Here is a 17030-nt window from a genome sequence, read left to right as displayed (position 1 = left end):
GCAAAGCGTCTGAAAGAGTCGCTGATAGAGCGTCGGTCGCGTGAAGCGTGGGACGCGTGGGGATTCATGACTTGCAGACTTGCCGTTTCTAGCAGAGCACAGCAACACACCGGAATCTCAGACGTAGCGCGGGCCATGAAACAGCCCCTCATGGCGCCCTTAATAAGGCAAGGTAGATCATAAGAAGATGTGCGTGTGCATCGTGCTCCACCCAAGAGCCGCCGGCCTGTGCGTGATTGATTGGAATTGAATTTTCGGAGCCAGATCCCGACGGAATATGCATATCCCCCCATGCTGTCGCTATCTCGTTAGCGCCTCGCTTTCCTTGGTCGTCAAGTTGTGGTTAACGTCGTGCCGTTATTTGGAGGTGGTGATGATGCCGGGACTCAGTTATGCATGATCCCTCCTCTCCCTACAGCCAGCCAGTCAGTCAGCGAGCGCAAAGACAGACAGAAGCGTAAGAGAATCCGAACTCATGATTAAGGTGTGGTTCCTGGCGCCATTCACCCCTGGATTATTGCTCCACATTTGCCGCCCACGTTTTTATTGAATTTTCTTCTTCCCCTTTCCATGGCGCGCCCAGCAACATGTGATCTCGTTTCGGGCATTTCCTTGCGTCGATCTCATAGTCGAGATGAACACGACAGCAGCCAGACCAATTCTTCTTCATGCGCCGAGACTTTGGCAACTGCGAATTCATCTCGTCGTCGAGAACCCGTCGTCCGAGAGCACTTTCGATGAAACGGGCCTGCATGGCCGTCGAACAAACGGTCGCGAACAGTCAGCATTGAATCATTCACAACCAGCACCAACCAACGAACCGCCGCCGCTCGCGCTGGCCATCCTGCGGCCGTCGGGTCTCCCCCTCCCGTGACACAGGAGGCCACACCTCCTGCAGCGCTGCAGACGGCGTCACGGCGCGGAATCCCTGGGACCACCTGCATTGACAGGGCTGTCGTCGCTTACACAGTCCAGCGCCGCGAATCCCAACCCCAGCATCGACCTCTCTGGGGTTAGCGTCTGTTTTGGATAGACTTCAGTCGTCGTCAAGCCTTCCTGGCAGTCATGTTTGCTGAGAACGGACAGCTCGACAGTTCAATGTGCCGAGTTGACGACGATGGCGGTGAGTGTGGTCTGAGTTGCCTGGACCACGACTTCAGGGAACATCTTTGTTCGGTTCGAGGCCGGTGTATCACGGCAGATTGAGATTGCATCACGTCCCCCTTCTGGTCGACGGCCAAACCTGTCGACATTCGACAAACCGAGAACATTCTTGGCGACTGACTTTCCGTTGCTGCCATAGCGAGGATTCATTCGGCGAAACTTATGTTATCTTCTAAAGGAATCCCTGGATAGCCTCCCAGAATGCGGCAGGGCTCTCCCACATGGGAAGGTGACCAGCATTCGGCACAATCTTCAACCCTGCGCCCTTCTCACCGATCGTGCCCTTAAATCCGTCCATCGCCTTCACGAGTGCGCCCTTGGCATCGCCATCACCGACGACCAATAGTCCGGGAACTTTGCAAGAACCGAGGGCTGGCTTGAGGTCGTAGTCCCACAGCGCCTGACAGCTGTACCTGAATCCGGCCACGTCGTTGGCGGCTACCATGTCAGTCATGGCCTTAACAACACTCTCCTTTTCCATCGTCGCAGGATGGAACCAACGGCCCACCGTTTGCTGCGCCAGCTTGGCGATGCCAGCTCCACTATCCTCCTCCGCTACGGCAATGCGATCCTTCCACGCCTGGGTGTTGGCAGCGCTTGATGTGGCGTTGAAATCACAAGCGATGAACTTCTCCAGACGCTCGGGATACTTGAGGGAAAAGTTCGTCGTGGTCGCACCTCCCATTGATACACCAATAAGGGCGTGCAGCTTGGGAATACGCAGAGCATCGAGGACTGTGCGAAGGTCAGATGCAAGCAGATCCAGCGTTGCCGGCACGGGCGGGCTGGGGATGGAGTGCCTTCCACGGCTGTCATAACGCAGGATACGCAGGTCCGGACGCTTCTCTTTCAAAATCTCGACGACAGGATCCCACATGTGCAGCGACGTCAACAAGGAGTTGCAGAAAGCAACAGTAGGAGCATCGTCCGCGGGGTTGCCCTCGAGTCTGTAGGGAATAGCAAGGCTATCCTCCGCGGTGATGTAAGAGCTGATAGATCCGTCCTTGCCGGGGACGGTGTTGGTCTTGCCATCAGGTGCCGCCCAGACGGCCACCGAGTCTGATTGCTTCTTGAGGTTGTTCAGATCGCGGGGCGCCGGGCCGAAAACGTAAAAGAGTGAGTAGGTACGGCGGTTCATGCCCTTGACGTATTTGACAATCTCGCCGGCGCGTTTCGTAGCGGTGGAGGCCTTGTGCTCGGGGCCGCCGAGTCCATTCTCGCGGGCGTAGTCGTGGAGTACGAAGAATGTGGACTTGGCACCGGCACCGTCGCCAAGGGTGGAGATCTTGAAGACTCTCGTCCTCAGCCACCCGGGGACCTTTGACAACATGTCGATGTGCTCCTCCTCGTACCACTTCTTGAACTCTCCCTCGGCAGCCTCGTCGTTGAGGTTTGTCTCGATAGCGACCAGCTCGAGACCCTCAGCCTCCTTATCGGAAAGCTCTTCAATGGGGCGGAAAGAGGGGGCCTTGCGCTCGATAACCAGGTCGAAGAAGTATCTGGTGACAGCGACCTGGCCAATGGTCTCGGCCTCGCGCGAAGATCTGTTTGCTCTGAGCGTGGTGTATGTAGGAGTCTCCAAGTGAGACATGTCGGTCACGTCGTAGCTCGCGAGGTAGGTTGGCTCCTTGCCGTCGTTGGCGCGGTACCGCAAGCCGTTGGTGAAGATTTGGGGAATACGCAGGCGAGTCGGGCCGTGCTCGTTGTTGTACCACTCGTGGAATTGCTCCTCAGCCAGAGTAGGCTTCGGCTGCATAGTAACGTAGAGCATTCCAGGGGTCGCCATTGTATCTCAATGCCTCGATTATGATTCCCGGGACTCAATTGTGGTTTGGGAAGAGAACGAGAAATAGTGAGGCTTGGGAGAGTATCGAGAAAAAACAAGCCGGAATCTTCAGCGGCGACTTCGGTGGTGCTGCTCGGCAGTGGGCGGGGCAGATGACGAACGCGGGGTCGATTTTGGGGAGGGTCGGTAGGTTCGGGATGATGGCACGGCACCTCGCGCGGCGCAACGAGCCAGTGGCAGCAGGGATAGAGGGTTGATTTCAGCGGTGGTGAGGGGTCAACGACGCTGAACTGTCACCGTCCGTTGTGCTGTTTATCGACTTGGTTGGGGTATTCGTGTAGCAGAGGTAGCATTCGCGCGGAGGAGGGGCATTGCTGCTCGGCATCGTCGAGATAAATAATCGGAGGCAGGCGGAAAAGTGTTCTGCCAGGACATCTTAGGTCTTGCGACCGCGATTGATGGTTTTTCCTGCTGGACAACTCAAGCGATGTCGGTCGCATGAAGATCTGTTGACTCGGTTCGCAATCCTGGGAATTGTGCTTAGAGCATTGTGAAGACGAGAAAAGGATTGATGTCCGATTTCAGTCACAATTCGAATAGTTGGAGAAGGCGAGACGGGATCCATTTCTGAGTTGGTGTCCATCGTCGAAAAACACACTGCTGCTACTCATTCCGGGTAGACGTCTTCCTGCTCGGATTGTTTTGTGCGAGAATCTCGAGACAAGCCTGGGCAACGATGCCTTCCTAGATCTTGAGTGAAGAAGGCGGTGTGAAGAGCTCTTTCCCATCAGAGACTACCTGATCAGAAGGTAGGACCATCGCGGCAATGGACGCTCTCTCCTGCCTCATCTTCAGCACCGGAACACCCCTCCTGCTGAGTTGACGACCAATGACAGCCCCTCGCTTCGGCTGGAGGCCGTCCAATCATTGACCATAACAGCCCCCGCTCTGTGGTGGAGATGTGTCTCTCGAGCCAATCAACGAAAGAGTGCAGTAGCCTGCGCTAATCCGAATCGGGAGCTCAAAGCAACGGAGGGGCACAATTGGAGGTTGGAGGGAGGGGCCACTCACCCCGCAGGGAGGCCGACACAGCGAACGGAAGCTACTCCAAGTACCTTACCAAGGGACGGCACCATCAAGCTCCCATCCTGCCAACTGCCCAGTGGTTCCCGTTAGTCTCGAGTGGCATCTTCATTGGCCTGCAGAAGAGCATTGTTTGCTCCTCATCCCAGCTTGTTTGCTGCTCGGGTGGTCGTTTGCCAGCTGGCGTCCGTCACCACAGGAGCAAGCGCCGTCGTTCACGCCTGGAAAGCTTCCGCTCGTCCAGCCTGCTGGCCATTTAATTGAAATCATTTCTTACGTCCCTCTACGAGCCTCTCATGTGACTGGCTACGGGACATCACTCATAACACATAGGTCATCATCTTGTTAAGGTACCTTACCTTATCTCTTGTTCGAGAGGAACCCTTACTCAGACCAAGACTGACATCCGTCTTAGATGCAATCGCCCGTCAACATGCCGAATTGAGCCACGAGCTGTCTGCTCTGCCAATGCTTACATCCAAGTTGACGGTCTCAACAACATCGGATTCACGGGATTCCCTCATCACCGCTATTCTATCTTGTCCATTGCAGTCCGGTCGAAAGCCGCAACCCATCTATCATCATGGAGGTCTTCATGACCAACGTCCCTCAGCAGTTGACGGATCGCACCTTGGAGAAACAGCTGAAACCTTACATGAATGCCCTGGGCATCACTGCATGGACGTGTAATTCCAAGCTCAACAAAAACGTCGGCTGGGTCACCTTTTTAAACCAGAAGGATGGCGTCTTCTTTCTCAAACGCTATGGCAAACAGATCATCGCTGATCCAGCCACAACAGACGGCCGCGGCTTCTCGTCCAAAGCCAGAAAGGGCCCCAAGGAGAGGGCCAGGCTCTATCTCATGAACACCCCCATATTCGTCCAAGCAGGAAATAAGGCACCGGACCCCTTCATGCTCAAGAGCCTGCATCATCGCCTCCAGGAGAAAGTCAAAGATCGGGATCGACTCGATGCTCTCTCTGCTGAGGAAGCCATCGCATTTCCAGTCAGACAATTGGCTTGCGGTCACAATTCTTTTCGAAACGGATCCAAAACCCTGACCTTTGTTGAGCAGTATCGCCTTGATATTGGAGCTGTGGCATCATTTGGCAGAAGGATGATTATCACCAAGTTCACAAATGATTTCAAGGTTGAGATTCCGTATTCCTCTGTCTTTGAGTTAATTCATTCCTCATCCCCATGCACTTTTACCTTCATATTATCCGAACCTCCCAAATTCTACCGCAACAAGGTCAAGCTGGAAGACCAATTTTCACAACTCACCCTTTCGAGACCGGCGCCTCAACACAAACAGTTCGTACGCTGCACCGATATACCAGATGTCCACTGAATGCCGCTGACGCTGGCAAATGTCTAGTTTACCAACTCAGTGTTCTCGATACTGATTTTGACCACAAAATGATGTCGCTGAAGAACAGGCAACTTTTCAGCATCGTCCACTTTCAAATTTCGTACGATGGACGCCCGGCTCATTGGACGCTTGACTATCAAAGCTCATGGGATGTTTTCTACAAGCACTTGACACATTTAGGAACAGAGACGGCCTTACCCTTTCGCATCCTTTTTCTCATGCAGTCTCTGGTCTGGAACAATTACCTACATCCCCGGGTAGCCTATGACTTGCTTCTCAAGATCGAGATTCTCTTCAGGCAGGCAAGGAAGGCGAAACGGCCAGACCCGCTATCTGACCAGGCGCTTCAAAGCCTGCGTGATGGGCCTCGAGAATGTTTACCATTCCCCACTCACGACATACATCCGAACGTATTGGATCCAGATGAGATTCTGAAGTTCCTCCTCGAGATGGAAAGAAGAATACAGGCGGAAGGTGACTACAGGAGTACCCTGTACGGTCCGGATGTGTCCAATCACCACGCATGGGTGTTCAAAGCCATGGTGACACCCACGAGAGTCACTCTTCACGGACCCGAGATGGAGCCACTCAACCGCATCCTTCGCAAACACCGAAACCACACAGACTACTTCATGAGAGTGCAGTTCTGTGACGAGGACGGCACCGACCTCTGGTTCAATCCAAGGGTCAACTACGAAGATGTTTTCGAGCGCTACAAGAATGTACTGAACAAAGGAATTCAGGTTGCTGGACGAATCTACCAGTTCCTCGGCTTCTCACACTCTTCTCTCCGATCACACGCAGCTTGGTTCATGGCCCCTTTCGTCGACGACAGCGGAGAAATGCAGCTCTACAGACACATCATCAAGTCCCTCGGTGATTTCGAATACATTCAAATTCCGGCCAAGTGTGCCGCTAGGATTGGGCAGACCTTTTCTGAGACACCTGCCTTCATCTCTCTCACTGATAGCGACATCAGCGCCTGGAATATTCCCGACATTAAGTCTTCCATTGGGGGCGACGACCGCGTCTTCAGCGACGGGGTGGGCACCATTTCCAGGGAAGCCCTCGAACTGATCTGGCCCCGTCTGCCGAGGGGCTCTCTCATCCCTACCTGCCTTCAAATTCGGTGGGGAGGCGTAAAAGGGATGCTATCGCTTGATACGCGTCTTCCAGGCCGTGTCGTGTGTATCAGGAGAGAGTCCATGGAGAAATTTCCAAGTCAGGACACCGAGAACCTCGAGATTTGCGGCGGAGCATCCAAGCCACTGAAGCTGGTCCTCAATCGCCAGATGATTAAGATCTTGGAAGACTTGGGAGTGCGCAACAACTTCTTCCTTCGGCTACAAAAGACAGAACTAGATCGACTTCGAGCTGTCACAGCGGACGCCTACAACACCGGAACCTTCTTGCATATGCAAGGCATCGGACTAAACTGCTTCCTCCCATCCTTTATCAAGAGTCTTGATAAATATGGCATCGATTATCGACGAGATGACTTCCTGCGGACAGTAGTCCAGAATGTCGTGCTTCAAGAACTGCGGTTACTCAAACACAAAGCCAGAATCCCTGTCCCGAAAGGCGTGACTGTCTTCGGAGTCATGGATGAGACCGGCTTCTTGAGAGAAGGGGAGGTGTACATCGCTTACGATACATACCGACGACCTGGCAGGACTTCCATTGATGGATCGTTGAGAGATGGTCCTGTACTCGTCACAAGATCTCCAGCTTTGCATCCCGGCGACATCCAGCTGGTCAAGATGCGGACGCCGCCCGCAGGGCACCCGCTACGAAACTTGCGCAATTGCATAGCTTTGAGTCAGTTCGGCAGGCGAGACTTGCCCAGCCAATTGAGTGGTGGCGATCTGGATGGAGACCTTTACAACATTATCTGGGATCGGGACGCCATGCCAAAGGTCACTTACAAAGCTGCCGACTACCCGCGAGTAACGCCGGCGGCTCTGGGCAGGACGGTGGAAAGAGAGGACATGGCCAACTGGTTTGTCGACTTCATGCAGTCAGACTGTTTGAGCCTGATCGCGACGAGACATCTGGTCGTGTCTGATCAAGATCCAAATGGTACGCTGGGCAACGACTGCCTGACGCTCGCTGGGCTGCACTCGACAGCTGTCGACTTTTCCAAGACCGGTATTCCCGTCGATACGAAAGAGATCCCCAAGGCTCCCAGATTCCGCCCCGACTTGTAAGTAAGAGCTGCTTGCCGATTATGACCATTGCTGACAGAGACCTTGTCTGGCGCCTGCTCCACCCGCACATATTTTTGACCGAAACGAGATCGAGTTCATCGGTAAGAATGAAACCCTGGAAGAGGACGACAAAGACATGCTGCCGCCGCATCAATACTACAAGTCTGAGAAGATCCTTGGCATTCTCTACCGCAACGTCGATGAGAAACATATCTGGACCGAGGATATCCAGCGAGTTGTGACCAGAGCTGGCCCTTCGGTCTGGGATCAGTTTGTCGGGCTAATTGAACGAAAAATATATGATTATACTGGTGGAAGGGTGACGTGGAGAACAAGGCAAGCCGAGGCCAAGAGGCTTCGTGATGTGTATGCACCCCGATCAAATTTCCCTCACAGCTTGCTGACAGAGTCCCCCAAGATACGAAGATACCGTTACACAGGCTATGAGCACGTACTCGGACAATCACGTGAAACGAATGACTGAGATTGAGGTCTTTTGCGGGTCCATCTTCAACAAGGCTGGTGCCCAAACGAGGCGCCAGAAAGACAACTCCAAAAAGCTCAAGGCCGAGTTCGACCGTCTCTCGGAGTGGCTCGTGGGTCAAATGCGACGCAAGCTCCGGACCGTGGATCAGGAAGCCTCCTCGATCTACAACAGCAGCAGTAGCAACCAGTACTCCTTTCTGTCGGACGATCCCGTCACCCGCATGCTCGCGCCAAACAGGGAGGCTTTGGAGATGTCATATTCTTGCCTGATGGTGGGCCTGATGCCCAACGAGGGTTTCGAGCTCGAGGACGGGAAGCAACTGCAGAGCTTCAAGGTGATTGCGGCAAGTGTTCTGCTCAAGGAGCTTACGGAGCTGGTCAACCGTATAAGAGGAGGAAGAATGGTCGCCCCAGGCAATGGCTACGAGGGTGTAGGCGGCGGATTTGTTGGAGTTAGCTCTGGGCCAACGATGTCGTACGCTTACAACGGGTTCGATGTGGATGTTGGACAATATCCCAATTACGGATATAGCGAGTATCTTTGATTGATTTAGGAAAAGTGCTCATCTTGCTGGCATTCTTCGGGAGCAAATTCAACTTTTGTCATAATTCAATAAGGAGGTACTGACGCCAAGGTCAGTGACCTTTCGGTCGCCTTTCGGTCTGCTCAACGACGAATCGCGGTGGTGCGGTGTCTTGCCAACGATTGTAGCGGGAATGAATGTCTGTCTTCCTTGGCCAGTTCACTGCCCACTTCTGGGTATGGCATCCTCCCTGGTGTTGTGAGACAGGTTTTAGAAGGAGGCATTGATTGGCTGAAGCCGCCAACGTTGACGATATGGCGCGCACTGGGTGAGATTGCAAGCCTCACAACGTCTCGGGTTCGTGTGGCCGTCGGTGTGCCTCGCTCTGGGTGGATTTGCTAGGCTTTCGAGGCCATCAAGACACCATGGACATGGCCACTTTCCAATGACTAGAAACTTACATGAGCACCAGACGCCATGAGTGATGAACGTGAGTAATACTAGTCTATATTCCCTTTCCCCAGACTCCAAAAGAGACCCGAGAGGCTATTTTCGGATTCCCACTCAACTAGTCTACATAACGCACGCCCATAGCTACAACATCGCTGAACATGGTATGTTCTCTGCCCTGGGATTTCTCCTTAGTCTCTAATCTTGACTACCTCTTCCAGAAGCTTGTCAAATTGATCTTCTCTCCTTCCATTGCAACCATGGGTGTTAGAGCGGCCTTCATTCGTGACAGTCCTCTACCAGAAGACGCTTCATCATATCATGGAGACTTGGATGAGCAAGGCTACGAAAGGGGTACGTCTTCCTCGGAAAGAAGAAGACATGAAATCGAATTAGTCACTAGACAAGACTCTGTCCCCTTGAACGAATGGGTTTTCGGTAGACCCACTGGGGGCATGGGGCCGCCACATCCTCCAACAGCTCGTCGACATGTTCAATCACCGGTTTGGAACCCAGACACTTGTTCGGCAGAAATCCACCTGCTACGCTTCGACCTGCAGCAGTTATTTCTTCACTATGTGTAACGAGGGTGGCTACAGGGTATGTTTGGAGGTTCATGTTCTGTCCAACCCCCTTACGCCGGCTCTGGAGACTGACGGATATTATGATTTTAGATATCAGAGAACAGAGACGCTCTTAATCGTGCGATCCGCGCCAACCCCGGAAATGGAAGTGTGTGCATGTATCTGGCGATGCATAAAAGATCTCGCTACTGCTTTGGGTCCGGGACCCCGAAGAGCAACATAGGGAGCCCAGTAGTCATAAGGCATTGCCAAGCGATCATTATCGTTGGCCCATTGGTTGGAAATATGAGTAGAGTGATACTTAGGTTTTCGAGTTCTGAATAGTGTCGTTTTACAATTAACAAAGATGTGCATTCTCTCACTATACAGGAAATTCATATGAGATGGCCCAGACGGGGTCGGACTTGGTCTCTTTATGACCAATGGCTGATGTAATCAGACCGTCCAATAGGGCCCCGATGAAAAGCGTAAGACATTTGGCGAAAGCCTCCGACTGCTTGTCGAAGGATCGTGTCGTAAGCCCGTCAGCAACCTGATCATCAAGAAGCCTCCGATCATCGTGGTCGGTGAATTAAAACTCTCCTGCTAACATGGCTACCATTCTAAATACTCAGGGGTACTAGAGGTGAAAGATTCGCTGCTGTCTCTTGCAACGACAGAACACATCTTGTTCGAAAGCTCACTTTGAACTATTTTAAGCTCACGAGATTCAGAACTACTGACGACGCTTACAGCAGCTGGCACAGAGAACCACATCCAAAAAACGATCAGCACGCCCATCAACATGGCAGCGCCTCACATCGAAGAGAAATCCGGTGACACCCCCGAGGTAGCTGGGTTAAATGCATCAGATTCATACAAGAAAGACTACCGTTTCTGGGCCATCTTGTTTGCGCTGTGCATCACCTCCCTTCTCGCATCTCTGGAAAATACAGTCATCGTCACCTCCCTGCCCACAGTTGTCGAAAAGCTCAATTTTGGAAGCAGTTACGTTTGGGTCGCCAACATATTCTTCCTCACGAGGTAAACCTTTCCAGTCGTATTCATGCCAACACGTCTCTAATCTCCTGAGGCGTAGCGCAGCAGTACAACCGCTTTTCGGCCAACTTTCGAACCTCTTTGGTCGCAGATATCTCACAATTGCCATTGTAGCTCTTTTCACCTTAGGAAGCGGCATTTGTGGCGGTGCAAATGGCCCTGCGATGCTCATCGCTGGCCGAGCGATTCAGGGAGCCGGAAGTGGGGGTATCAACATGATTGTTGACATCATCATTTCAGATCTGGTGCCGCTTAGAGACAGAGGAAATTATATTGCAATCATCCTGGTCACTTACGGGATCGGAACCGCGATAGGCCCCTTCGTGGGCGGAATCATTGTGCAGAAGACGTCTTGGAGATGGGTTAGATTTCCCCTGGTCTTTCTCTGGCAGATGCTGACTCACGCAGGTATTCTACATCAACCTGCCTGTTGGCGGTTTCTCCTTGGTCCTCCTTTACCTTTTCCTCCACGTGAAGTGGGATAGGACCTCTACAACTGGGAACAAACTGCGCCGAATCGACGTGATTGGCAACGCCATTCTGATAACATCGACAGTGTCCGTTCTCATTGCTCTTACTTGGGCAGGCGCCGTACATCCCTGGTCTTCCTACAAGGTCATCGTCCCCCTGATTCTCGGTCTATTGGGTCTCGCTGGCTTCTGCGTCGTCGAAGGATGCGGAATAGTCCCAGAGCCAGTGATGCCTCTCCGCCTGTTCGCCAACCGCACCTCAGCTGTGGTCTATGCCACGACCTTTTTCAACTCGGCAATGGTATACTGGGCATTCTTCTTTCTCCCTCTCTACTTCCAAGCCGTGAAGCTATCAACCCCTGCACGGTCCGGCGTGCAGCTACTACCGGTTTGCCTTATTGCCATTCCAGGGGCTGCTGTATCTGCGCTGGTACTCAGCCGCTGGGGAAGATATAAAGCCCTCCACATCTCTGGCTTTGCGCTCCTTGCAGTCGGCTTCGGCGTTTGGACCCTGCTAGACCGACACAGCGACACAGCGGCATGGGTGTTGGTCCAAGTTGTGCCAGCGCTGGGGTCAGGGATGCTCCTCAACACGCTACTGCCGGCATTTCAGGCTGGCTTAGAAGAGAAGGACCAGGCGGCAGCAACAGCGAGCTGGTCGTTTATCCGGAGCTTTGGTCAGATCTGGGGTGTAGCTATTCCAGCTGCCATCTTCAACACCTACACCGCCAAGTTTGCTGAGATTGTTGATGACGCTGGGGCGAGGGATGTGCTGAGACATGGAGATGCTTATGCGAGCGCGACGAAGGTGTTCGTTGAGAGTTTCTCTACACCCGTCAGAGATCGGATTATTGAGGTTTTCACTGAAGCTTTGAGGAAGGTTTTTTTTATTGCGCTTTCGTTTGCGGGGCTCGCCTTCTTGCTGAGCTTTCTTGAGCGAGAGGTCAAGTTGAGGAAGGAATTGGAGACTGAGTTTGGACTGGAGGAGAGGGACCAGACGGAGAAAGGAGTGGTGTCGGTTTAGTTGACATTGCCAACCAAGCTACCAGGGTGGCCGGTTAGACTAAGTCGCAACAGTCGCGCGAATTTCGCAGTATAACGAAGTAACAAGCTTCGTGAGCTTCACAACGGCGCTGAGCAACGTTCAATTGACTCAGTTCTGAGCAAATTCATTTCTTCATGAGGACATGGAAGTTGAATCTGTTCCACGGTAACTATTACCCCAAACGTAACACAAAGATCTCGCAGTTCGTACGCGGAAAAGCTTTCAATAACTTAGCTTCGGCGCATGGAGCACTCCGACGGGTCAATACAGAGCGAACAATGATATGAGTCGTGTCAATCTAGGCTAGAATCAGCTTCAGCAAGACATTACTGTCTGCAACGTGCGGTACGGGCTGCTCCGTCTTCGTAAACACGACTAATGTATTGGCTCACCAACCTTGACCCGCCGCCAGATCTAGAAACCAGATTATGCTTATTTTCGCTTTTGTCTGTTTCTCTTCCCTGTCTATCTGCCCGGCGCAGTACCGTGCAACTAAGCCGTTGACAGCACCGGCATCCCTTATTCAGCCAAGGCCTTGGACATCCTCTTGTTTGGGGTTTATTTCCGCGATATGGCCATGGCCCCATTACCCAGAATTCTGAGTCAGGTCGTCTAAAGTTGCTGTCACAAAGTGGGTATTCTAGGGTGCATCAGGTTGCGTTGGGCTGTTGAACGAAATAAGCGATTGTGCCTTCACGGAGAACTGTGGGAGTCCGACGGAAACGCATTTACCTTTTCCGGTTGTAGGGTTGAATGTTGTCATTGATGCACAATTGAGGCTGAAGGCGTGGAGATCGGCTGCAGATACTCGTCGGCAGGCGGTGCCATCATCAGCGAACTAAAGACAAAGGCAAAAGCGCACGCCCCTTGCTTGGCAACTTCATTGCTCTGCGTCACAGCACGGATCGGGCAAACATTACCCTACTCAAAACTCAAACGCAGCGGGGGGTCCTTATACGTTTCGAAGAGCAATTCGCCCCGTGGTGCGGCCCGGCAAATGGGGCCTAAACTCAAAATCAGTTGTTCGTCGCACCTCCTCCCAGTCAACTCTTCCCCGTCTTTTCTGTCTCTCTGTTAACATTTTGGTTTGGCCGTCCGGACGTCCTATCCTCGTGCCGTCCTATGGTGCCTCGCCAGCAAATCGCCCAATGATAATTGACTTTCACGACCTGGAAACTTTGAGGGTAACATGAGATTCATGCACACGACACGTGGAGTTTCCACGCCGACGTGAACGTCCAGAACCCTGTCCTCTGAGCCGAAAGTCGACCGGATCTCATGAACACCTGTGACCTACCGGCGTACAGGGAAAGCTGCCGATACGAGTTGCTCCTTCTCGGCACTTGACTCCATCTCCGGAAATTCGCCGATCGCGATCGGTCTTCGCACTTCATCTTTAAGTGCGCGCGCCTTCAACGTCTTCCTAGGCTGCAGAGGAGCGAGAAAATGATGGCCATGGATGGATACAGGATACGAAAGCCGACCGGACCTCGCGATCGCAAAGCGGCCGCGGCTGCTCGACAATGCCCATCTTGCCGCCAGCTATGGGCAATGGTCAGTCATATTCTGACTCTTTGTTACACGAAGAATACTTACCAGACTTATAGTGCGAGTGTCGACGGATCCGTCAACGGAAGAGATCGTTGTCGTCTTCCACCTCAGCGTCGCCAATGAGCCATTCATCTCCAGCTCCTGTTGGCTCAAAAATTACAACACCTGGAGAGCTCAATACCACGCCGGGTGCATTGGAACTTTTGCCGCATGAAATCACGACTGCTTTCTTCGCGTTCGTCGGAGATTCGCCATCGCCCCTCACGGATGTATTTTCACTATCATTTCTGAGAACATACCTGGAAACATCCATGCCCGTGAGGGCTGTTGTCATGACCATCGGCAAAATTCTTCTCGAGTTTCAAAAAGGGGGAGACGTGAGCAAAAAGCAGGCGGCTGCAGCTGCGGTGGCTGCCTCAGACCGTCACAAGCTGAATGATTTCTTGGATATCCTCACATCGCCAGAGTGCCATTATCAACATCTGACGCTGGTATTTGGCATTCTCCTCGCCTACATGGAGGCAAGTCAAGAGATCCCGGCGCTAGGATGTGGAAAATTGGTTTAACTAACAACTCCAGGCCATGGTAGCCCGTTCATGGCTCCTGTTCCAAGCAGTATTACGCAAGTTATCAGATAAAATACAGGATCAACTAAAGAAAGAACGACGAGGCCCTCATCTTTATTTCGATAGGGGCCTTCTCATCAACTATTCTCTTATGGCTGGCTACCACGCTATGATCTCATTTGAAGACACATATATCGTCGATGTTGACCTCTACGATCCTTCACCATTCGCAGACATTGACTCAGCTACCAGCAACATCCGCGCAAATGCCGCGATCCTCCATCATTACTGCAAATACGTCGTGAACTTTGCTCGACTGCACCACAGGTAAGTCTCACTGTCATAAACAACATATCCGTGTATTGGAGGGTTGTTAAGCCTGGAAAAATTGAATACAGAGCCACAAAATGGGTGAGACAAGCGCGTCAGATCATTGCAGACCGTCAAACCGAATCCGAAGCAACGGAAGACGAGCTCAAGGAAGCTCTGGCAAGCTATGGGTTGCTAAAATCCGGAAAGGAGGTTGTCGAAAGCTCTGGTAGAGTGATCGACGTGATGGAGATGTTTCGCGGCAGAGACGATGCAAGCGACGACGTGGAAGGGAACGATTTCGGTTGCATGAGAGAGGTCTTCTACCATTTCGCCCTCATGGGACTCACCCGAACCTTCTGGGACCCAACATGGAAACTCATCGACGAGGACCTCCCGCATATGCACGACATGCCTGATCTTGAAGCACATGGTGTCTTTGTTCTCGAAAGGCTAGAGCAAAGAGTTCCTATGCTAGGTCTTGAGTCATGGTGCTACTTGGTAATTTTGATGGGTGTTGCAATGGAGGTCAGGCAGGTGGAATATCAGAAGAGGGTGGAAATTGTGGTCTCAGACATCGCAGGAAAGGGGTTTGCCTGCGCCGAGTCGATGTTGGGTGACATGAGGCTGCTCTGGGGGATGGATTATGCGGCCCAACACGACAGCAGCATCGGTCCGACCTGCTAATACGGAGAACTAAACTATCGGTCGAGGAAACATTGAGCAATCTTGCATGATTTCATGTTCCCGAAGAAAAATATGAAATAATATGAGAAGCCGTCGCAAGGTCCAAGAACCAACGTGCATAGGTTTGTAAAAAAGTGATGTTGCGGGGCCTTGTGCTTGGTACCATGGTATTGCGCTTATCCCCGTTGCAACACTGCACCCTTGACTTCGTTTCTGATATGGATATCTATGTTAGATGTTAGATCTACAGCCTGGGTAAATCTTCTCCCCTAGAACCAGCCGTTTTCCAACTTCAATGAGTGTTGAAAACCAGTAATCATTGTATGCAAGCCAATGACAGCACAAGCTGCTCGTTAGCTCGAATGACGTCATGTCCAAACATGTAGGTGCTTCCCCGCAGTAGAGGTCGCACAGCAGACGCACCGATCTACCACTACCACCTCTTGACGCCTCGCGAAATATTCCGATTACAGGAACTACAAGATCACCTATCGGTTTTCACAGATCTACAGTCGACACTATGGCGCCGCCAATTTGTACTAAGACGTTTAAGCTCAATAATGGTGCGCTGCTTCTTACCAGGGAAAGGTTGCCGGACTGACAGGGCAAATCCTAGGACTCGAATTCCCTGCCGTTGGATTGGGAACTTGGCAAGGTAAGTAAAAAGCCTTGGCTTGTTTAAGCACAATGTATTGACATGCTACAGGCAGTCAAGGAACGGATGACGCCAAGGCCCTAGAAGAGTCCATCATCCACGCCCTCAAGGTCGGCTACCGCCTTATCGATACTGCCCAGCTTTATGGTGTCGAGGAGGTCGTCGGCAAGGCCATTCGCAACAGTGGGGTTCCTAGATCTGAGATCATTGTGGTGACCAAGTTCTGGGGAGAGTGGCACCACGACCCGGCGGCAGCTTTGCAGATCTCTCTCGATGCTCTCGGCCTCGACTACATCGATGTGTTCCTGATGCACTGGCCGTGGGCCACCACACCCGCCCCTGAGAAGAAGGTTCTCAAGAAGTGGGAGAGCCCTACCTTTATCGAGACCTGGAAGTTGATGGAGCCTCTGGTTGGGGAGAAGTGCAGGTCCATTGGCGTTAGCAACTTCATGCCGAAGGTCTTGGATGAGCTCCTGGCTGAGGCCAAGATTGTTCCTGCCATAAACCAAGTGGAGATGCACGCATTCAACCCTAACCTGAAGCTGGTGCCTTACTGCCAAGAGAAGGGCATCCATGTGATGGGCTGGAGGTGAGACCGTCAGCTCCTTTGGCACCAGAGATTACTAACTTTATCAGTACCCTGGGCGGATCGCGGTCCGCGCAGAATGAAATCCTCACTCACTCACTCTTCACCAGCATCGCAAAGGCGCATGACTGTTCCACTGGCGTTGTATCGCTGTCCTGGGCTGTCCAACGTGGAACTAGCATTATCCCGAAGAGCGCGAACAAATCGCGCATTGAGGAGAACATCCGCTTCGTCACGCTCACCGATGAGGAGATGAACAAGATCAACGACGCCCACAAGACGATCAGGAAGGAAAGATTCTCTAACAACATCGAGTCCCAGCACATGGTCATCGATGGCGTTATGACTCAGCAGGGCTGGACTTACGTTGACATAGGATACGAGGACGAGAATGGAAACTGGTTGGTCTAAATCATCATCTAACTAAGTGCTAGAGGGGATAGACAAAAGGCTGGGAAATCGAGGAA

General features: G+C 52.3%; 5 protein-coding genes across 5 annotated transcripts; 4 read left to right on the top strand and 1 right to left on the bottom strand.

Moving 5' to 3' along the window:
• Window positions 1–1336: 1336 nt before the first annotated feature.
• On the bottom strand, window positions 1337–2950 carry catD-1 (3-oxoadipate enol-lactonase 2; the record flags this gene model as incomplete). Its single annotated transcript, XM_037317337.1, has 1 exon — window positions 1337–2950. The coding sequence occupies one exon, from the start codon at window positions 2948–2950 to the stop codon at window positions 1337–1339; it is 1614 nt and encodes a 537-aa protein (XP_037183458.1).
• Window positions 2951–4616: 1666 nt separating this feature from the next.
• On the top strand, window positions 4617–8643 carry RDR1 (RNA-dependent RNA polymerase 1; the record flags this gene model as incomplete). Its single annotated transcript, XM_037317336.1, has 4 exons — window positions 4617–5347; window positions 5425–7608; window positions 7652–7978; window positions 8031–8643. The coding sequence occupies 4 exons, from the start codon at window positions 4617–4619 to the stop codon at window positions 8641–8643; spliced, it is 3855 nt and encodes a 1284-aa protein (XP_037183463.1).
• Window positions 8644–9332: 689 nt separating this feature from the next.
• On the top strand, window positions 9333–12188 carry FUS6-4 (Efflux pump FUS6; the record flags this gene model as incomplete). The annotated part of the gene is made up of 4 exons (XM_037317335.1): window positions 9333–9426; window positions 10391–10679; window positions 10735–11056; window positions 11103–12188. 4 exons carry the CDS (start codon window positions 9333–9335, stop codon window positions 12186–12188), a joined length of 1791 nt encoding a protein of 596 aa, XP_037183462.1.
• Window positions 12189–14071: 1883 nt separating this feature from the next.
• Window positions 14072–15322, top strand: CGCA056_v002075 (uncharacterized protein; the record flags this gene model as incomplete). Its single annotated transcript, XM_037317334.1, has 3 exons — window positions 14072–14251; window positions 14340–14653; window positions 14725–15322. The coding sequence occupies 3 exons, from the start codon at window positions 14072–14074 to the stop codon at window positions 15320–15322; spliced, it is 1092 nt and encodes a 363-aa protein (XP_037183461.1).
• A 520-nt stretch (window positions 15323–15842) lies between these two features.
• Window positions 15843–16974, top strand: CGCA056_v002074 (Glycerol 2-dehydrogenase; the record flags this gene model as incomplete). Its single annotated transcript, XM_037317333.1, has 4 exons — window positions 15843–15885; window positions 15939–15977; window positions 16029–16566; window positions 16614–16974. The coding sequence occupies 4 exons, from the start codon at window positions 15843–15845 to the stop codon at window positions 16972–16974; spliced, it is 981 nt and encodes a 326-aa protein (XP_037183460.1).
• Between the last annotated feature and the right edge of the window lie 56 nt (window positions 16975–17030).

The sequence above is a fragment of the Colletotrichum aenigma genome, assembly GCF_013390185.1.
Source record: "Colletotrichum aenigma strain Cg56 chromosome Unknown KSG_Cg56_contig02, whole genome shotgun sequence".
Classification (NCBI taxonomy): domain Eukaryota; kingdom Fungi; phylum Ascomycota; class Sordariomycetes; order Glomerellales; family Glomerellaceae; genus Colletotrichum; species Colletotrichum aenigma.
The sequence above is the reverse complement of the archived record's forward strand: the minus strand, read 5'-3'. Positions and strand labels throughout refer to the sequence as shown.